This window comes from Pseudozyma hubeiensis (genome assembly GCF_000403515.1).
Source record: "Pseudozyma hubeiensis SY62 DNA, scaffold: PHS19, whole genome shotgun sequence".
NCBI classification, from domain to species: Eukaryota; Fungi; Basidiomycota; class Ustilaginomycetes; order Ustilaginales; family Ustilaginaceae; genus Pseudozyma; species Pseudozyma hubeiensis.
Genome location: NW_012133801.1, coordinates 342,497 through 362,859, shown reverse-complemented (window position 1 = coordinate 362,859; position 20,363 = coordinate 342,497). Strand labels below are relative to the sequence as shown.

Here is a 20,363-nt window from a genome sequence, read left to right as displayed (position 1 = left end):
ATTAAAGGAAGATTTGTACAGAGTGATGCCTTCATCAGCACAGTAACGAGTGTTGATTCGAGTTTGAGTATTAGATCAGGAGAGATGAGAACATCAGAGCAAGACTCATGCCTACGATTCGAAGGCTTGCTCCGCACCGTTCTCCTCGACACGCACACACTGCTACGCCACCCGCGCAACTCACGTCCCAAAGATATGCTCCACCTCGTCGATCCCGCCCGCCTTCCTCTGCTCCAACGGCAACGGCCCCTCCTCCTCCCTCTCCCCCTCTGCTTCCTCCTCCTCCACCACACCCTCTCTCTCCGCCCTCGCCAGCAAGTCCAACTCGTCCAGCTCAACGTCATCCCTCCAATCCTTCAACACCGGTCTCAACGGACTGCTATCCGATCCGCTCCTGCTGTTGCGCCTGCTACCCGGTCTGCTGCTCCCGCCGCTTGCGCCGGATCCGGGAGAGACGGCAGCACCAGAGATGGTGAAAGGTCTGACGGGAGAGCCGGGTGAGAGATCTGCTGCTGATCCTGCCGAGAGGGGCGAATGAGTTGCGCGAGGCGATTGGAGCGGACTGGGCTGTTTGCCGGAGAGAGGGACGGGAGAGGGTGAAGGAGGCGAGAGGACGCCGGAGGAGAGGTACCGCATCTCTTTGGGTGAGAGGTGTTCCCAGTCGTTGCGGTTCTCGTCCCGTTCGTCACCCGAATCCTCGTTGAGAGAGTTTGCGATGGAGTCCGAATCTGAACGGAGCGAAGCCGTGTCGGATTCGGGTAGCGTTTCACCAAGAATCTCTCCGAGCCTCGCCCAGGCCGTGGAAGATCCCTGTGCGGTCAAGCCCCATTTGCCAGAAGTCCATCCAGACTCGCCTTCACCAGCGTCTTGATGCGAGTCCGCATCGCCGGAGACATTGTCGTGCCCACCTTCCGATGGGTAAAACACGTTCTCGCCGAACACCTCACCCAGCACATCCTCGTACGTGTCGAGGTATCCTTCCACCACATCATCCGGAATGTATCCGCCAGGCGCCGACGTCTGATGGGATCTACGCAACGGCGGCAGTACATCGCTCTCGAAGAACGACGGACCGTTTGATGTGCGCGTCGGCGAAAGCGCTGCAGGGTGCGAAGCTGCCTCTCCGGCGTTGCTGTCTCCGTTTGCAGCCCCTGGTCGTTGCGTTTGCTGCTGACCGCCATCTTGCGATTGTCCCTGTTGCGTTTGTTGACCTTGCTGATGTTGCGCTTGCTGGAGATGCTGCTCCTGTTGCTGATGTTCCTGCTGATGCCTCTCGACGCTCGTGCTGATCGACCTCTTGTGGCCATGTCCTCCTCCCTCTCCATGCCCAGCCCCAGGAGGCGGTCCAAACCTCGTGTGGTTGTAAAACTTCACCAACGACCTCAGCGCCTGCTCCTGCGGCAGCGAATCCTCCACATCCGCCTCGACATCGCTTCCACTCAGCCACTCGTCCCTCAGATCCGGCCTGCAGTTGAGGTAGATGCTCGTGATCACGCGCATGTTGCTCTGCCGCCACTTCCTCCCGCAGAAAGGGATCTGACTCTTGATCACCTTCAACACGTACAGCTCCAGCCCCTGATGCGGAACTTTGAGCGACCGCTTCAGGATGGCAGAGCTCTTGTACTGCACCAACAGCAAAATTCGGTGCACCTTGCGTTTGGTGAGCTTCTGAAGGATGCGCGTAAAGTTGATGCTCGAGAAAAAGTTGCGCCAGGAATAGTCGCTGACCACTTCGATCTCGGTCCCATCGGGCATGGTAGTCACCTTTCCGGGTGGAGGAGAAGTCGTTCCGGGATTTATGGCGACAGGGCCGATGATGTTGTGACGCGACATGAGCGAGTCTTCGGCTCGAGCACCTCGGGCTTCGCGCCCCCCGTTGAGGTAGCAGTAATTGAAAAAGCGAAAGTTATCGGCTTCGTTCTTGGTCTTGACACCATGGGCGATCTCCTGCAGGCCGAAGATCTTGAGGATGAGAAGCAAGACATTGCTGTCCACCAACACCTGCGAGAGGTAGTTGAATTTCATCACGTGGCTCGCCTTGAACCATTTGAGGCATAGCAGCAAGATGGCCGAGACGGCCTTTGTGAGGATTTCGCGATGGCGGGCCACGTCGACATCTTCTAGCGTCGGAGGAGGAGCCTCGTCGATGGGAGCGCCTTCTGCGATGGCGGCGGCGTGGGCCGAATTGGTGTTGATCGAGGTGACGGTGGCCAGCAGCAGCTTGAGCAGCACGATCACGGAGGACTGGAGTTGCGGCAACACAGCACGGTAGAGCTGGTCGACGCGCTGGAGACGGCGCACGTCGGCACGCTTTTGCGCAAGCTGGTCGATGAGCTCAGTGTGACGTGGATTGTCGAGCGCTGCCAGCATGTGGTCGCCTTCCACGGCATGCAGCTCTGCCTCGATGTCCTCCTCGATCTCGACGAGGTGCTCATACGTGGCTTCACCCTTGACCTTGAACGTACGTCCAGAGACGTTCCTATTCGGGAAGGCCTCGGAGCTGACTGGGCTGCGGCTACCTTGCGATGAAGAAGCGGCATCGGTGCGATTGACAAAGGATTTGGCGGCGGCTTGCTTGACACCGAGGCCGATACGAGTGCCATCGGCGGCGCTACCTACTCCGCTCTCCTCCTGGATGCACTGTTCACGCACGCGCCAGGTCTGCCAGAGCTCGAGGCTGACGTGCATGTGCTCGTTGTACAGCTTGGATGCCTCATCGATGCTGCGCGGCACGAGACGCCCTGGACCGTGGACCTGGCGACTGTAGGGGAAGATGAAGGGGCGCGTCTGGTCGGTCTGGTATTTGGCCTTATTCGGTTTTGGGGAAGGCGGAGGCGACGGCGCAGGCGTGCCTGGCATCATGCCATTGGGGCCTTGTTGAGGACCGCCCGGATAGCCGCGATCCGAGCCATCCATATGATTGCTGAAGGGTTTGCGTGCTGGGATCGGGTGGATAGCGCTGGCCAGCTTTTCCAACGGCAGGTCATTGTCCTGACGCTTGGGCGGCTCAAAGGTGGGATACTTGACCGAGATCTCGTGTTTGAAATCCTGAAAGTCGAGCGGATCGGATTTGAGCACGTTGCGCTTGGCGGAGCGATCGATGGGTCCTAAGCCTTCGATCTCGCGAGCCAGCAGCTTGCATCTCTCGACATCCTGGATGCCGCCGAAGCACGAGAGAAGCGACTTCCACAGCAACAGGAGGAGCTTCTTGACGGGGTAGCCTTTGGCGCTCTTTTCGCGCAACGAGGCGACCAGGCCAAAGAGAAAGATGGGAAGAGGCGGGTCGAGGCTCATGAGCTCGTCTCCCCATTCGTCTTGGCCTCTGGAACTCTCGAGGAGCGAGTAGAGCTGTGCAAAGTGAAGTGCGAGCTCGAGGTTGATCTCGTCGAGGTATTCGAGCTTGGCCTCGGGTGTGAGGAGAGGCGCGTTGGCGGGGCCGTGGTGACCTGCTTGGCTGGGCTCGTGGGCAGGGATGTGATCGGGAAGCGAGCTGAGGTAGTCGTGCTTCCAGCTGGCAAGCTTGATGGCCGAGTAGATCTCGCCGAGACCGCCGAGCGTTCGGACCATGCGTGCGTTCTCAACAAGCCAGTGGAGCTGGTGTTGAGGGCCGGCTGTATCGGCAAAGGCGCCTTGGAGAAGATACAGCAGGGCGCGCGAGGCGCGAAATCTGGCCTCGGGATCGCGCACTTCGAGCGTGGAAAGGAGCGACTGCAGGATGCGCCGGCGGATGCCACTGCCGAGGGTGGTCCACTCGCCGATCATTGGCTCTGCCAAGCTTGGTCGCCTGTCTCCTCGATGGCGGCTCTGGGATGCACCATCAGCAGAAGCGGCGTCGTTGAGGTTGAGTCCGAGGCCGAGATATTCTGGATCTTGCGCTGAAGAGGTGGAAGGTTGACGACCTTGATCGGAGCTGGTTGACGCATACGCATTGTTGCGAAGATGGACGGGAAGAGTACACCATTCCTCCCACGCCGCTCTGTTCTCTGCGGTCTGGGGAACTTCGACGTACGAGTAGAACTCGTCGATCTCGTTGAGCATCGAATCGGCATCGGCATTGACGGGGAAGTCGTACTGACGCGATTTTGGCTTGTCGACGACGATGAGGTTGCGAAGCTGGCCAAGAGTGACCGAATCGAGCGGACCAGTCTGCTGCTGAGACTGCTGACCGGCTTGTGGTTGCGACTGCAAGGAAGAGTTCGACATGGTGGATGGTTGCTGAAGCTGAACCTGACTCTGCTCGAGGTGCTGACGGAAAGAGGTGCCGCCGGTGAAGGGCTGCGGACGCCGCTGTTGCGCCGACTGCGATGCTGAGGATTCGCTGCTGCTGCTGCTCAGAGCTTGCTGTGGGTCAGCGTCAGGGCTTGAGGCAGCAGCGATGTCACGAGATGGCGGTTTGGCGGGTGCAGCTGTGCCGGTTGCGGTCGACGAGTTGGAAACCGAATCAGAGATGGAGCTCTCGCTGGCAGCAGCAGCGGCGAGAGTGGAAGTCTGACCGGATCCTAGCTGGAAGAGTACCTTGCGAAGGGCCGGATTCTGGCCGGTGCTGACTATATCGTCGACAAGATTTGCGTTTGCCTCCGGAAAGGTACCGGCTGGTCCAGAAGGTGGGGGGTAGCTACTGCTGGTGGCACCGTTGCCGCTTCCACTTCCGCTGCCGCCACTACTGCTTTGAGAGGAGTTGAAGGTTGCCGTCGCGTCGCTGCTATTCTGTGGCGTCGAGTTGGTGGGAGTGAAAGAGGAGAGGTTGATGCGACAGTTGAGCGCGTCTTGCAGGTTGGCGCTTTGAGTCCTGCGACGGCGGGTGGGGATGTTGAGCGGATTGGATGGAGGCTGAATGATGTACCAGCAGAGACTCTGGCGCTGGCTTAGAGGCCGCGCAGCAGAGAGAGAGAAAGGGAATGCGGAAAAGGTATTAGAATGAGCAGATGACGACAAGAGTCAAAGCGGGTGGGTGTCAAGACCTGCAAGACACGCTTCGGGTGTTGGGTTCCTTAGAATGCGTCGTTGAAACGCTGCTTGACGCTCGAGCACTGCCGCTCGTGTCAGCGACTGCAATGAGATGCGAGTCGTTAGGAAGCGACACAAAGAGAAAAGCGTCTTGAGCTGCAACAAAGAGGAGTGTGATCTCAAAAAGAGAGCATGCAGGTCTGCGTTGATCCTACGTGTTGCATTTCGCCTTTCAGAGATCACACGCCCACGCCGAAATTGGACGTCTGTGCTCACAGAAAAGCAGGGTGTCAATTCCAGCACGCGTCGATCCGATCATCGATTTCACTGGTCGCCCAAATCGGCTGATCCGACCCGCATCGTCGGAAGCTCGGAAGACGAACTGCAGCTGCGTACGAACAAGCCTCATGCCTTGCTTGCTGCAAGAAAAAGGCAAGATTGTTGTCCTCGAAGATGCTTTTCAGAGGCTTTCTTCATGTAGCAAAGGCTTCGCGGGAGGTACCGCGATCGAGTGTTTGAAAACGGCTCCTCGTTGACCGTCCGGTCGCAAGACGGAGCCAAGATCTTCTTCGTCAACCTTTCCAATGTCGATCCAGCCGGTAGGCTTGCGGCAGCCCGAACTGAGCCCCCACAACATTCGTCCTGCCCCCCTCCATTCCTCGTCTGGAAGTGTACAACGTATCCTCCGAACACGAGCCCCCCACGTTCAAAAGTATACCCGACGACGCTCTCAACCACAGCCCAGCCGCAAGCAGCTCATCATTCCCACACACTCAGTGCCATTCCGCCGGACCGGAGCGCGTGGCATTTACACACACAGCAATTTTGCATTGCCAGAATTCCCAAGTTTTTTTATTTGCCGTAAGCGAACCTCCTCGGCAGCATTCGTCATAGGTGTGCCGAGTACAGGTAGCTTAGCAGTACTTGTGATCCTTTCTCGACTTGATGCCACTCTCTCATCCCTACCACCACCACCATCGTCACTCCCGAGTCCAGGCTCGTTCCCTCAAACCTTGTCCGAGGTGTAATATACCGAGATGGACTCATCCGTCTTGCCTTCGCGACGCACCAGCATGTCCGAGACGGCTCGTGCTAGCACCAGCTCGCACACTTCACATCCCAACGCTTCGCCCAAGAAACCTTCCCCGACAGCGTCCCAACTAGAGCAGGGCGATGTCAACGATGAGAAAATCTCCGAGTCCCCAGCGACGCCAGCACATACAGCCACCACAAAGCAGGAAGATCCGAACCTCGTGACGTGGGCTACTGACGATCCTGAAAACCCCTTCAACTGGTCCCGCGGTCGCAAGATCATGCTACTCTTCGTAGTCACCTCTTGCGCTTTCTGCGTCACCTGCACATCCTCTATCATTTCCAACGCCTACCAAGGCATCCAGGACGAGTTCCACATCTCTCGCGTTGTCGCCATCCTCGGTCTCTCGCTTTTCGTCATCGGCCTCGGAATCGGTCCTATGCTCCTCGGCCCCTTGTCCGAGTTCTACGGTCGTCGTCCCGTCTACCTCGTCTCGTACACCGCATTCACCCTGCTCGGTCTGCCGGTTAGCTTCGCCAACAACCTCGCCGTGTTCCTCATCTTTCGCTTCCTCACCGGCTTCTGCGGAAGCGCTTTCCTCAGCGTCGCAGGTGGAAGCGTGTCGGACATCTTTCTGGCGAGCGACATCTTCGTCCCCATGGCGATCTACACCAACGGGCCCTTTCTTGGACCGGTTTTCGGTCCGCTACTAAGTGGATTCGAGAACCAGAACACGACCTGGAGATGGACGTTCTGGTTGATAAATATCTGGTCTGCGGTTATGCTTGCCATCCTTGTGTTGTTCGGGCCGGAAACGTACGCCCCCGCGCTGCTGACGAAGAGAGCGAAGCGACTCCGAAGGGAAACAGGCAACGCAGAGCTGTACGCCGAACACGAGAAGGTTGTAGCGGAGAAGTCGATGATCCGAACGATCGTGACATCGACGACGAGACCGTTCGAGCTGCTGGTGAAGGAAGTCATGCTTTTGTTGCTGTGTCTGTGGTCGGCACTATTGCTGGGGATCCTGTACCTGTTCTTCGTCGCGTTCCCCATCGTGTTCGAAGCGCATGGGTTCAATTTGCAGGAGATCGGCCTGTCGTTCCTCGGTATTGGGATTGGGATGATCCTCGCAGTGCTATCGATGCCCTTCTGGGCACGACACTACACCCGGCTCGTCGCGGAAAAGGGAAACGGAGTTGCCGAACCGGAGTTCCGTCTCCCCGTCGCCATGGTCGGGGCGGTCCTCCTGCCCATCGGAATGTTCTGGTTCGCATTCACCACCTACCCCTCGATCCACTGGATCGTACCCATCCTCGCCACCGTCGTGTTCGGCTATGCGATCAGCTGCATCTTCACCTCGGTGTTCACCTACACCACGCACGCGTACCGACCGGTGGCGGCGAGCGCCATGGCTGCCAACAGCTTTTGCAGGAGCTCGTTTGCTGCCGCTTTCCCACTGTTTGCAAAGGCGATGTACGATAGGATGACGACACCGGGTGCAACAGCGTTGTTGGCAGCGTTGAATGTGCTGATGGTGCCGGTACCGTTCGTATTCTACAAGTATGGAAAGAGGATCCGTGCCAAGAGCCAGTTTACTTTTACATGAAGCCACAGACACTGCTATTTTTGTACTTTTAGAGCATCCGCGCATTCTATCCATTCCAAACCCACCTTGCACTGTTGTCGACATGCGTGCCTGGCTTCGATTGCTCACATTGTTCACAGACACCGATCTGCACAAGTTGCTTGTGGGAGGATGTTATGAGATTGAGTAGTTCATGAATGGGCAAAACTAAATACAAAAAAGAGAAACACGTTTGGATCACGCCTTTGCAACGGCGACATTACCTCCGGAAACGTCGGCCGCCTCACCCTCCTTCTTCCCCGCCGGTGCGTGCGCGAAGAACAGGAGGAACACCATCAACCACATTGGCAGCACATACACCAAGTTGAAAATCAACGGCGTCTGCGGCGTGCCCCTGCTGGCCATGGTGAGCTGCAACTGGTTCCAATCGATTCCCTCCGATCGCGGGCCGTACATTCCCTGAGGAGCGAGGCTGAGACCGTTGGCGACCCTCTGGTTGTCGGTGGTAGAGTTGCTCGAGCCACCTTGGAAGAAGGGCAGGAGGTCGTTGGCGTTGAGATCGCCACCGAGTTCGGCCGAGATTCGCGTGGTGGCGTGGAGCGATTGCAGCAGGCGGTAGACGGTGGAGATGAAGAGGAGAAGGAGGAGGAGGAAGATGAATCCGCCCGGTTTGGCCGAGCCGGAATCGCCGCGGGCGACGGGGATGAGCAGAGCGGCTCCGAGGATGACGATGATCTCGACTACGCTGCCTACGACGGGTCCGATTCGCGTGATCTTGGGTGGCACGATCGAGGGCAAATCCTGAGCCGTCTGTGTCATCTGAAGCGCCTTGTTCCACTTGTCCAGCCAGCTTGCAAAGTAAGCAGCTGCAATCAGGAAGAGCAAAAAGACGATAAAGTTGAGGATGCGCAGTACCAACGCCGCCGTGGGAACTCCCGTGCTGCGTCCGCTCTGCTTGGAGTACAATCCCAACAGGTGCAAGAGCGGTTCGATTAAAAGCGGGATCAGCACGGCCAGGATGATCCCCTCGACGTTCATCAACGTGGTGGTGGGAGTATCGTTCGAGATCTTGGCCCTCACACCAAACGTGGCGAGCATGAGGATCATGTACACCAAGATGGTGAACAGGATCATGGAGATCAGACTCGAGCGGCGAAGGCATCGGATGAGCAGAAGCGGGATGAGGGCGATGGTAGCCAGAATCCAGACGATGCTGGCGATCAGATCACCGTTCTTGTAGGGGACAGCGCCGACCTGGACGTCGAGCCATCCGAGGTCGGGCGAGTTGGGGTTGTTGATGTTGCTGGGCGCTTCGCCGTTGCCAGAGTCGGTGGTGCCTCGACGCGGGACGGTCGTGTTGAGGTTGGATGTGGGTCCGAAATAGACGCGGGTGGTGGAAGGGGGGTCGAGGGTGACGTAGGAGGTGAAGAGGGGGAAGAGGTCCGAGACGGTGTTGAAGGTTCCGTCGTCGATTGGGTATTGACGGCGGTGAGGTTGAGGTTCGGGTGTAGGGAGGGCGCGACGTCGGCGAGCAGCGCCAGTAGCAGCCGAAACTGGCTGGAAGGCGCCCTCCGGCGAAGCATTGGCTGCCCGCTCGGAAGCAGCGGCTGTCGGCGTAGCGGCGGCAGCAAGATTTGCACTACATAGCGTGGCAGTTGCCACATCGCCTCCCTCTTTACCGAGCCCGCAGCCGTACGCACCAGGATCGTAGGTCCAGCTCTGAACACCACTTTCCTTGCTTCCACTAGCTTGGTCCCACTCAGACTGAAGCTGAGCCTGCAGACTAGGATCAAGGGTGCCGCTCGCCACCTTGTCTGGACTTGCCGAAGGTGAGGACGAAGCCTGAACTGCCTGGATGATGCCCGTGGGTACATCCGCGGCATCGGTTGCGGCGACAGCTGAGGCAGCATTAGCCGAGGCAACCGAGGCCGCAGAGGAGACACCGGCGTCGCCGCTCAAACCGACGGCTGACTGGATCGCACCGGAGCCCGAACCCGTCATAGTGGCATACGGACCGTCGGCGGTGATGAGCTTGAGAATCTGAGCTTCGGCTGAATCAAGGCTGGCATCCTGACGTCTGAACCACGAGCGTCCGGGCACCGAAGCAGCGTTGGCGACAGCTACGCTGCTGAGAGCTGAGGCGACGGCGAGCAGAGCAAGGACCCGCTTGGTCGACCTCTTCGACTGCTTCGAAGACACCATCTTGAGACTAGCTTGATGGCTTCGTACTGGTGGTGAGGGGAGAAGCATGACGGAAAAAAAGATCAGAAAGGATCATAGAGTCAGCGATTGCTCATCCTTGAAAGTGACGCAGGGTCGTCAACGACCTGACCCGAGTCAGCGGAACAGAAGTCTGCTTGCGTCTGCGACTACGCTCGATCATGCGACCTCAATACACGTTACAGTGACACCCTCTAGAGGGCAAGGTGTCCCTGAGTCCAGGGTCGCCCCTTGATGATGACTTACCGAATTGTCTCTCGTTTTCACGAATCTGAGACACTTATCGGAACGCGCTATATGAAGCTGTCTGACAGCGCCAACGCGTGTATCCAACAAAAGAATCCGCAACTCGCTGGAAATTGGCCGGAAAGTGTGGTGTTGCAAGCTGAACCTTGTCGAATGTGGTTGCTGGGGCGCAAGATGGGAGGATCTACCGGAGATCGGTTGCTCGAACGAGAAGTTGAGCCGAGAAAGGGGGGATGTAAGGTGTTGAGTGAAGAATCCAGTTCTTCGGGTCGAACGAATAAGAGGTGCCCTGCTGCTCCTGGCTGGCTTGGAGGAGTTGTGATCTGATGTGAATGATGCAAGAGTTCGACTAGCGAGCGTGTCTTGCAAATGGCGGTGATGGGAGGACGTCAACGTCTTTTTTTTCGGAAAGCCGATGCTCTTGTATATCCAAATGCTGATGTCGACACCTGAGCTGGATGGTCGGATGTAGAAGAGAGGGAGCAATGCCGATGAAAGGAGGTCAAGAGCTAAGCCGACTTGTAGCAGGGACAGAAAAGAAACAGAAAGAAGAAGTCGAGATGAGAAAGAGAAACAAGATGATGGTGGTGCGGATGGAAGTAGGTAAGGGGGAAGCAGCGAGCAATAACGAAGACGACGAAGGCAGCCGGAAGCTAAGTTCCAGCCGGATTGGTGACGGAGAATAGTGGTACATGGATCAACGACCTCCGTCACAGCGGAACCGTCAAGCCGAGGAGAGGGCAAACAGGTGATCTTGGACGGCGATGACTTCGACGAGTAGCATTTCGTTTTGGGTAGCCTCTAGCCGACGTCAGAGCTCAGCGGAGACCTTTTTGGGCTCATGTCACGCATGCGGTGCATCATGCGAGCCAATCACTGCGATGCGAAGCTGCCACGGAGTGAGATCCACCTCCAGCTCACGGTGAAGAGCTGTGGTCATACCATGACTACACACTTGAGCAGAGGAGCCAAACTCGACCGCGGACGGCTATGTCTGCGCTGGTGAGCTATCAGCTGCAACGTCATACTTTGAGCTAGCGGTATATAGATGTTACCTGTACCGGAACCTTGGGCATTGCCAACAAGTGTGCTGAAAACGGCTGTGGAAGGCGTTGAGGACGAGTGACGTGTTGCACCCCACGCCTGGTCTGCATGCGGACCACCGGAGCTGCAGAACCGGAAAGGTCGACGGGAGGACCTTTGCACAGCTTGTGCTATCTCTGAAGCCGACCTGTCGACCGCAGACGACGGTGTGTGTGTAGTCAGCGAAGGACGAGTGTCAAGAATGATATGACACCAAAGTTGGGTTCATATCAGATTTGCAATGCGTTCGCGATCCTTGACGTGCTACATCGATTTTGTTCAAATGTGTACGTATACGATCGCACATGAAAATGAAAAAGTCGAACGCACAGACATCGGACTTGGACGGAGAATTTCATGCTGACTCGAGCTCGCAGCTTAGCTTGCATTGCCGGCGGAGTCGACGTACCAATCTTCTTGCAGAGCATTTCTTCCAAGCACCCATCGTCCTGTCGTTCGCATCGACGTGCTTCATTCCAACACATCAGCCAGATAGCTGCGACTCCTTCTTCAACGATGTCGGAATCACCACCGTTGGACAAGTCCAAAGTCGACTACTCGGTCTACCTCGTCACTGGTCGAGACCTCCTGCCCGCCGGAGTTGACTACTACACCTCCCTCGACCTGTGTCTCTCCCAAGGCCATGTCACCGTCGTCCAGATCCGCGAGAAGAACACCGAAACCGATCTCTTTCTCGACATCGCACGCAAGTCTCTCGCCATCTGCGACAGGTACAACGTGCCCATGCTGATCAACGACAACCTCTCCGTGTGTCTGTCGCTGCCCGAGCGTGTCGGACTGCATATTGGGCAGGAAGACATTCCGGTGACGGAAGCGAGGAGGATCCTGGGCGAGAGGAGGCTGTTGGGTGTGTCGGTGAAGAATGTGGAGCAGGCGAGGGTAGCGATGGAGGAGGCAAAGGTGGATTATGTTGGTGTGGGACCGTGTTACGGTACCTTGAGTAAGGCGGGGATCACGGAGGAGAAAGCGATCGGTTGCAGCGGGGCACAAAAGATCGTTGCCGAGTTGAGGAAAGATGGCAAGAGGCTGCCGTGTGTGTTGATTGGCGGCTTGAATCAGAAGACGGCAGCGAGGACGCTATTTGGTGTTACGAGTGCGGGGAATGCTCCCGATGGAATCGCCGTCATTTCGGCCATCGTGGGACGAACGGATTCGGACGTAGCTGCAAAGGAGCTCAGCGATATCGTCAAGAAGTACAAAGCGGGTCTCGCTGCATCGGCTGGATCTTCCATCGCAGGCGTCGCATCAGCCTTCGCCTTGCCACCAAGTGTTTCCACCACCAAGGATGTCTCGTGGTACAAATCCGCCGTCGCCTCTCTCCTCACCTTCCACCGCTCATCCACTTCCGGACCCCCGCTCATCCAGACCATCACCTCGCACGTCTCATCCACTATGTCGGCCAACCTCGCGCTTGCCTTCTCGTCATCCCCCATCATGTCACACGAAGCTGCCGAAGCCGCCGATCTCAGTCTCGCCATCGGCGCGCTCGTCCTCAACATCGGCACCATCTCCCCCGCCTCTCTCCAAGGCATGCACGTCGCCGGAACATCCGCCAACCGCAACCTCAAACCCGTCGTCCTCGATCCTGTCGGCGGAGGAGCAACGCAGTTCCGAAGGGACACCGTTCGCGGCATCCTCAACGCTACGCAGGTGACGTTGCTCAAGGGCAATGCGGCCGAGTTGGCTAGCATCGCCGGTAAATCGGACGAGGTCAAGAGTCGAGGTGTCGATTCGGGCGCTGGTGCATTGAAGGATCCTGTGGGGCTGGTGAGGGATCTGGCGAGGAAGGAGAGGAGTTTGGTTCTGTTGTCTGGCAAAAAGGACTATTTGACGGATGGAGAAACGGTGATCATGAGTGACAACGGACATCCTTTGCTGGGTGCTATCACTGGATCGGGTTGCGCGTTGGGTGTCACGGTGGGCGCCGGCCTGGCTGCCGCGTGCAACTTGGCGAAATCGCAGTCGGACGGAGTGACATCGCTCGGAAACACGCTTGTGGCTCACGGAGAAGTGGATCTGTTGGTCGGAGCACTGACAGGTCTGCTGGCTATGACGATCGCCAGCGAAAAAGCTGCTGTCAGGGACGACGTCCGAGGTCCCGGAACGTTCATCCCCGCTTTACAGGACGAGTTGGCCGCCGTCTCCGCTGAAGACATCCTCAAGATGGCAAAGATCGACATCGTGTCCTCCTAGACTTTTCACACTCTGCAACACGTTTCATCCAGTAAAGTTTGTGGTTTTGAAGCGTGACATTGCTAGTGCGTCAGAGATCTCTTCCATCACTGAATTTCGCCCTTCTCCTTGGCGTCCAAGAAGTCCTTGTGCAACTTTGTCTGCTTCTCAAAGTCCTTTTCCAAGTTCTTCCTCCTCTTCTTTGCCAACTCGGCACCCTCCTTGTCCTTCACCGGCAATCCTCTCTCGTCCCACTCGCTGTACTCCTCGGTCCTGAACAGCTGATCCGGAGCGACTCTACCCTTTTCCAAATTCTCCAGCCTCTTCAACCTCGCCTGTTCGGCGGCCTGAGCCTTTCTCGCCGCCTTTTCCGCTGCAGCAGCTTCCTTCTCACGTCTGGCAGCTTGCAACTGAGCTGCGGGGACGAGCTTGACGAGCGCCTGACCGTCTTCGGTGTCTTCGAGCGAGATGCCGAGGTCGACGAGGTCGTTGTCGCGCAGGGCATCCGACAGCTTGAGGTATTCGGAAGCGGGTGCGTTGCTGCGTGCGAGGTTTCGTACTGCATCGCGGAAGGTGCTGAGTGCGCGCAGGTAGGGCATGAGAAGCTCTTCCTTGTTGACGGCTGACGAGCCTTCACCGGATTCCTCCGCAACACCCCAGCCGATCTCTTGGCTCGCTGAGAGGGCGGACCCTTCGCCAAGACCGAGCATCTTGAGCATGTCACCCACGTATCGCGCTACAGCGGTGAGGACACCCACGTTGACATCGGCACGCTTCTCGTGACTCTTTTCGTAGATGTTGGCTTTGCTGACAAGATCCAGCAGAATCTCCATTCCCTTGGGTGTGTCGAACGAATCGCACATGGCGAGGCGGAACGCGTGCTGCGACTGCTCCAGGCTTTCCATGAGCGACCGTTCAGCAGCGCCGTAGTGATGCTGGCCATCCGAATAGGCATCGCCCAGCGCTTTCGCTTGAGCCACTTTGGCCTTGACACCGACGAAAAAGTTGTTGAAGGCCGACTCGGCATTCTTGACCTCGCCGAGAGCGGACTGCTTGAAGTCCATGCGTCCGGCCCAGGGTTGGAGGAGGAACGACATGCGAAGCTGACGCGCGGTGAAGCGCTCGAGGGCCTCGTCGATCGAGATAAAGTTCTTGAGCGACTTGGACATTTTGAGCCCTTCGATGTGAAGGTGTCCGGTGTGGAGAAAGTAGTTGACCCACTGACGGCAGCCGTGGTGTGCTTCGGATTGAGCGATTTCGTTGTCGTGGTGCGGGAACATCAAGTCGGTGCCGCCCGAGTGGATGTCCATGGTCTCACCAAGCACGGCGGAGCCCATGACGGAGCATTCGATGTGCCATCCGGGACGACCGGGACCCCACGGCGATGGCCAGGCTGGCTCGCCGGGCTTGGACGACTTCCAGAGCGCAAAGTCGGAAGCGGCACGCTTGCCGGCGGTGGCAGCGGTCGAAGTGGACAAGGAGCCCTCGCCTTCCTCGAGCAGCTCGCGGTTTCCCTTGGACCACGGCTGCAATTTGGCATAGGAGTGCTCGAAGCTGCCGTCGTGACTCTTTGCGCCGTCGAAGGCGCGCGTGTCGAACCAGACATTCTTCTTGTCCTGATCGACACCTTCGGCGTAGGCGTAGCCACGGTCGATGATTTGCTGAACAAAGGTGACGATCTCGGGGACGTACTCGCTGACGCGGGTGAGCGTGGTGGGGGGTTCGACGTGGAGGCGTTTCATGTCGTTAAAGTATTCGGCCTCCCAGTAAGCAGCGGTGTCGCGGAAGACGCTCGGGTCGGTGACGGTGCTGCCGAACTGCTTGTCGAGGAAAGCGGCGAGGACGTCTTCGGATGCATCGATGAGGTCGGAAGCAGCTTGGCTGGAGGTGTCTGCTGCAGCGAGAGACATGGCGGCGGCGACCTGAGCCATGCGCGACTTTTCAAGAGCGGCAAACCACATGCCGAATTTAGGCTCCTTGTCGGAGGCGGCCTTGAGCCAAAGGGCATCCTGTCTGAGTCGGGCGATCTCTTCGAAGCCTGCCTCTCCGGCTCGCGCCTTGTTCGCCGCTTCAACGAGTCCGCCGTCTTGCTCTTGTGGTGGAACGGGAGGAGCGAAGCGCTCAAGGTTCTTGGCAAAGTAGGCGGACCAAGCGTCCTGGATTAGGGCGAGGAGTGGCTTGGTGAGTTGTGGATGCTGCGAGCGGAATTGCTTGATGAGATACGAGTGGCGAGCCTTGATGATGATCTTGTCGTCCACGTCGGTGATGTTCATGACGAAATGGACGTCGTATCCGAGATAGTCTCGAAGGATGCGACGGATGATATCCTGTGTGACGTAGTTGCGGGCGTGACCCATATGACTGGCATCGTAGACGGTGGGACCACAATTGTACCAGGTGACGGTACGACCTTTCTTGGGTACGAATGGTGTCTTTGTTCGGGTGAGCGAGTTGTACATCTTGAGCTCGGGTTCAGGAACCAGCTTTGTAGGGATCTGCCACTCCGGCTGCGAGATCCTGGCAGCAGGCGCTGCTGCGGATGATGCTGCTGCAGCGGCAGATGAAGACGCCTCGGACTGTGCTGCTGCCATGATGAGATTGGACTTGTGTGCGCAGCTGATGTCGCGCTTGAGGGAGCGAGTTGAAACAAAAGTGGCGGAGCGGGCTACACGGAAAGGAGTGACAGTAGAAAGCAAGGAACGGAAGCGTGGCAAACCGGATGTGTACACCGACATGCGATGGCGGCGATGTGGTTGCGACTGGTGCGGGCGGATTGGTGAGGTGTGTGCGTTTGCGGGAGGACAAGGTGCGAAGGGCGAGATCGAGCAAGTGTTGGTCGGTCTCGCAGTCTTGTTCTTCTTGCTGCTGCAATTTTTGAGTTTGACACTGCTGTCGAGGGGCGGGAATGCGCGCTGCCGTGCTGCAAGCGTGACTCGGAAGTCGGATTCAAAATTGTATCCAGGTGATGAAGGGGAGATCTCACAAGCAGACGAAAAAGGTGAGCACGAGCCTCGTTTGCGTTTTTGGTCGATCGATGATTGGTCGACGTTGCACACTCAGTCCTGCCTTCTTCTCATCCAACCAATCACACACACGCTCTGTTTGGCATCGTTTGCATTGCTGCTCACGCCCGGAACGGCATGGAAGAGGCGCTCGATTGATTTCGTCGCTGTCAGCACCATTCTTCTTTCCGCACCACCATCGCACTTTCGGCGACCTCCTCCCGCCCCAGTTTAGGTCGATTCCCAAGGTCACGGCTATCGCGATCTAGAGCAAACGCAAGCGGGAGGAGGTTGCAACGTCGACCCAGTCAGAATGGCTTCGGCAGCGACGGCAACGCGCCAGGCTGGCCCTGGTGCTGCACCACCATCTGCCGGCGCCTCCACTCTTGCCACTCCCGCTGCAGACTCTCCAGCCGTGGCACAGCCAGAACCAGAGCCATGGGACGGTCTCGATACTCGCATCCTCACCGACCTGGCTCGTCGCGGTCTCATGTCCACACTCGACACCATCAAAGAGGCAAAGACGCTCATGCTCGACCCTTCTCTTGCCGGTCCGCTCGGTCTCGTTGCCGACGTCTCGAGCCTCAAGCAGCACGGCGTCGAAAAGATGTTCTGGCTCGAGCCCGCTTCAGCCGCCTTCGTCTCAAAGAACAACACCAACCAATCCCAGGCGCAATCCAAAGCTGGTCTCAAAACCGTCAATGCACCCACAAAGTCGGTCGTCTACATCTGTCGTCCGGAAATCAAGTGGATGAAAGCGATAGCTGGTACGTCTTGACTTCTTCTTTTCACCCACTGTTCCCCTTCCTTTCTGGACTAAATTAGCCGAGCCTACTAGATCTCCTCAACGATAGGCATGCGGTCAGTCAATGTCCAAATAACAAGGAGATCTTCCTGACAAGGATGCTCCCAACGAAGACCCTTCCTTATACAACCCAGCTCTGCTTTCGCCTCCACAGACGCTGGGTTGTGCCGGGAGGCGACATTCCATCCGATTCTCGTCCCTCGTGATGAATCAATGAGCTGCAGCTGACTCGCTTGCTTTTCCGCTTTTGCCATGGATCGCATGACGCTGCACCAGAACATCTTCGGGCTGATCGAAGCGTACGCCCAACATCTCCGCTGCAGCACACATATACCATCTCGTTCGTTCCGCACAGGACCGAGCCGTGTCTGCAGTTCCTCGATCAGGAAGCCGTGCTCTCGGACGTCTCGCTGCTCGACTTTGGTCTCGAATTCGTACCGCTCGACCACGACCTCATCAGTCTCGAAGACGATGCGGCGTGGAAAAAGATCTATTGCGATGGCGACCACACTCCCATCTTTCGATCCGCACAAGCGCTCATGACGCTGCAGCACGCCTACGGCCTCTTTCCGCGCATCCTCGGCAAAGGTGCGCTTGCACGCCGACTTGCGGATCTGCTGATCCGTCAGAGGCGAGAGCATCTGGCTTCGGATCCGTCCAGTCCAGCGCTCACCACTCCGAGCCAGCTGATCGATAGTCTGATCATCATCGATCGTGCGGTGGACTATGCTACCCCGCTCTGCACACAGCTCACCTACGAAGGGCTCGTCGATGAAGTGGTCGGCATCAGCAATGGTCATGTCGAAGTCGATCCTGCCTTGCTCAGTGGTCAACCGCAATCGGCTGGTGTCGGCGGTCAGCCACACGCCTCGGGAAGCGGCACGCCCCTGCAAATGACGTCGACGCCCAAGAAGCGTAAGCATCGTCTCGACGCCTCTACGGATCTGCTCTTTGCCGAGATCCGCGATCTCAACTTTGCCGTCGTGGGAGACCGTCTGCATCGTGCGGCGAAACGTCTCAACCAGGACTACGAGGGTCGACACCAAGCCAAGACGGTCTCGCAGATCCGTGCGTTTGTCGGCAAGCTCGGCGGGCTCCAGTCGGAGCACGCGTCTCTGAGGCTGCACACCGGCTTGACGGAGAAGATCATGGAGTGGACCGCGAGGGAGGAGTTCAATCGTATGCTCGAGGTGCAGCAGAATTCGGTGGCGGGGCTCGATCTGCCGGCGCAGTACCAGGCGATCGAGGATATGGTCAACGAGGAGCGTGATCTGGTGGGTGTGCTCAGGCTTTTGTGTCTGACCAGCGTCGTGGGGTTGGGCAGCACCGCGGGTGGGATCAAGGCCAAGAACCTCGAGTTTGTCAAGCGCGAGATCTTGCAGACGTACGGATACCAGCACCTGCCTCTGTTGTTGGCATTGCAAAAGGTTGGGTTGCTGACCCGGGCCAGTGCAACACCTGCGACGAGCAGCACGGGGGGATTCGGCGGTGCACTATCCAGTGTCGTCGGAGGCGGGTCTTCCAGCGCCAACGCAGGTCTGGACGCAGACAGCCGTGGCAATGCCGAAGAAGGAGGTAGGGGCGGTTTCGCCTCGGTGCGCAGGAGTCTGCGTCTCATCAATGACGATGTGGACGAACGTGCACCGGCGGACATCTCGTACGTGTATTCCGGGTATGCGCCGTTGTCGGTTCGACTGGTGCAGGCGGTTGCGCAAAAGGAAGCGTTGCTGGACGTATCGCGATCCGATCCCACCTTGCGAAGGACTGTCAAACCGCGCGCACACCCTATCGTCGGCTGGCGCGGTTTCGAGGACACGATCAACCAGCTACCCGGAGCCACCTTCGACGAGGTCCAATCCGCCTCCTCGATCAGCAACGCGGATGCCCAGAGCACTTCCTTGTCGCCTCCCACGGATCCGGATGCCATCACCACAACGTTGGTTTTCTTCCTGGGGGGTGTCACGTACACGGAGCTGGCAGCGTTGAGGTTCATGAACAAGCAGACGAGGAATCGGAGGTTTGTGGTGGCTACGACGAACACGATCAGTGGGAACAAGATGATGCGGGATTTGGCGGAGGACGGGCTTTGACAGGGGGTTCGGTGGGAGAGGATTGCGATTGTATCGTTGTCGATGAGCTCTTTTTTATACCCCTCAAATGTGTCAGTCTGCAAATGTAATTGTATGCTTCCATTCAAGTCTGATACATGTATGATTTGCTGTTGTCTTCACTTGGGTAAGTACCTGATGCCGCTCTGCGGACACCTGTTGTTGGATCTCAGCGGGTCACCCTGCACGAAAGCGTCGGCATTCGTACTTCTTCCTTTAGTGTGGAAGTAGATCCACGCTTCGTTGAGAGCGCCGTTTTTGCACCTGAAAACGGCGTCTTTGCCCCACGCGTTTCTGGCAGCGGTGTGCAGTTGATCCAAGGTGTACGTCTGGGTTCTGCTGGGAGTGATTCCTGCCTTTTGGAGGGTTTCGAAGATGTTGTACTTGTGGTAGAGGGAGACGGTGGTGGTGAAGAAGTCGACGATGTCTTGGTTGTGAGTGTAACCGGTGGAAGAGGTGGAAGAGTAGCAGGTGGGGGAGAGGGTGGAGACGCACGTTCCGTGACGGTTCCACTCGTGAGACCAGAGTTGACCATCGTTTCCGTTGAGCGCTAGCCAATACTGGTTCATGGTGTCGAGGGTCGAGGCGGCGGAAGGGTCGGAGGAGGAGCGGAGGACGGAGGCGATGTTGTTGTTGTTTCGACGAGGGTCGCAGTACTGGTCGAAGCCACCGGTGCAGGTGTCGGGCCAGAGACCGTGGATGGTCCATGCGTCGGAGGGGCCGATGGCGGGGGAGTAGTCCCAGAATTGGGTGAGCAGGAGCAGTCCACCGGGTGTGTTGGTCTGACAGGGATCGAGAGGGCAGACGGGGGAGGTGGAGCAGGAGAGGCACGTGTCGAGCGAGGTGTTGAGGTGGAAGGGTGCTTGGGGAAGCGAGGCGGTGAGAGCCAGTTGGACGCTGATGGCTGCTGCCAAGGTGTGGGAGATGAGATTGCGCATGGTGGATAGCTCAGTGATGGATGCGATGATATGGCCAAGCTGGAAGATGGAGGAGAGAGGGCAAGAGTGCAAGAGGTGTCGAGGCAATCTCAGCTTATCTCTTCAGACGAGCAGGGAGCGAGGGGTTGCAGCTGCAATGCACACATCAGGTCAAGCTGCAGGTCAGCACAGACCCCACAATGGCACTCAGCAAGAGCGTGTTG

The 20,363-nt window shown here is 57.7% G+C and overlaps 9 protein-coding genes across 9 annotated transcripts; 4 read left to right on the top strand and 5 right to left on the bottom strand.

Annotated features, from left to right (window-relative positions):
* Nucleotides 1-180: 180 nt before the first annotated feature.
* PHSY_001726 (hypothetical protein) lies at nt 181-5,356 on the bottom strand (the record flags this gene model as incomplete). Its single annotated transcript, XM_012332354.1, has 3 exons — nt 181-4,789; nt 4,962-5,103; nt 5,224-5,356. The coding sequence occupies 3 exons, from the start codon at nt 5,354-5,356 to the stop codon at nt 181-183; spliced, it is 4,884 nt and encodes a 1,627-aa protein (XP_012187744.1).
* A 664-nt stretch (nt 5,357-6,020) lies between these two features.
* On the top strand, nt 6,021-7,586 carry PHSY_001725 (multidrug transporter; the record flags this gene model as incomplete). The annotated part of the gene is made up of 1 exon (XM_012332353.1): nt 6,021-7,586. One exon carries the CDS (start codon nt 6,021-6,023, stop codon nt 7,584-7,586), a length of 1,566 nt encoding a protein of 521 aa, XP_012187743.1.
* A 216-nt stretch (nt 7,587-7,802) lies between these two features.
* Nucleotides 7,803-9,815, bottom strand: PHSY_001724 (hypothetical protein; the record flags this gene model as incomplete). Its single annotated transcript, XM_012332352.1, has 1 exon — nt 7,803-9,815. One exon carries the CDS (start codon nt 9,813-9,815, stop codon nt 7,803-7,805), a length of 2,013 nt encoding a protein of 670 aa, XP_012187742.1.
* A 1,656-nt stretch (nt 9,816-11,471) lies between these two features.
* On the top strand, nt 11,472-13,328 carry PHSY_001723 (hypothetical protein; the record flags this gene model as incomplete). The annotated part of the gene is made up of 1 exon (XM_012332351.1): nt 11,472-13,328. One exon carries the CDS (start codon nt 11,472-11,474, stop codon nt 13,326-13,328), a length of 1,857 nt encoding a protein of 618 aa, XP_012187741.1.
* Nucleotides 13,329-13,414: 86 nt separating this feature from the next.
* Nucleotides 13,415-16,042, bottom strand: PHSY_001722 (hypothetical protein; the record flags this gene model as incomplete). The annotated part of the gene is made up of 1 exon (XM_012332350.1): nt 13,415-16,042. The coding sequence occupies one exon, from the start codon at nt 16,040-16,042 to the stop codon at nt 13,415-13,417; it is 2,628 nt and encodes an 875-aa protein (XP_012187740.1).
* Nucleotides 16,043-16,622: 580 nt separating this feature from the next.
* Nucleotides 16,623-17,087, top strand: PHSY_001721 (hypothetical protein; the record flags this gene model as incomplete). The annotated part of the gene is made up of 1 exon (XM_012332349.1): nt 16,623-17,087. The coding sequence occupies one exon, from the start codon at nt 16,623-16,625 to the stop codon at nt 17,085-17,087; it is 465 nt and encodes a 154-aa protein (XP_012187739.1).
* Nucleotides 17,088-17,143: 56 nt separating this feature from the next.
* PHSY_001720 (hypothetical protein) lies at nt 17,144-17,914 on the bottom strand (the record flags this gene model as incomplete). The annotated part of the gene is made up of 1 exon (XM_012332348.1): nt 17,144-17,914. One exon carries the CDS (start codon nt 17,912-17,914, stop codon nt 17,144-17,146), a length of 771 nt encoding a protein of 256 aa, XP_012187738.1.
* Nucleotides 17,915-18,007: 93 nt separating this feature from the next.
* Nucleotides 18,008-19,204, top strand: PHSY_001719 (ATP binding protein; the record flags this gene model as incomplete). Its single annotated transcript, XM_012332347.1, has 1 exon — nt 18,008-19,204. One exon carries the CDS (start codon nt 18,008-18,010, stop codon nt 19,202-19,204), a length of 1,197 nt encoding a protein of 398 aa, XP_012187737.1.
* Nucleotides 19,205-19,341: 137 nt separating this feature from the next.
* Nucleotides 19,342-20,160, bottom strand: PHSY_001718 (ribonuclease; the record flags this gene model as incomplete). Its single annotated transcript, XM_012332346.1, has 1 exon — nt 19,342-20,160. One exon carries the CDS (start codon nt 20,158-20,160, stop codon nt 19,342-19,344), a length of 819 nt encoding a protein of 272 aa, XP_012187736.1.
* Between the last annotated feature and the right edge of the window lie 203 nt (nt 20,161-20,363).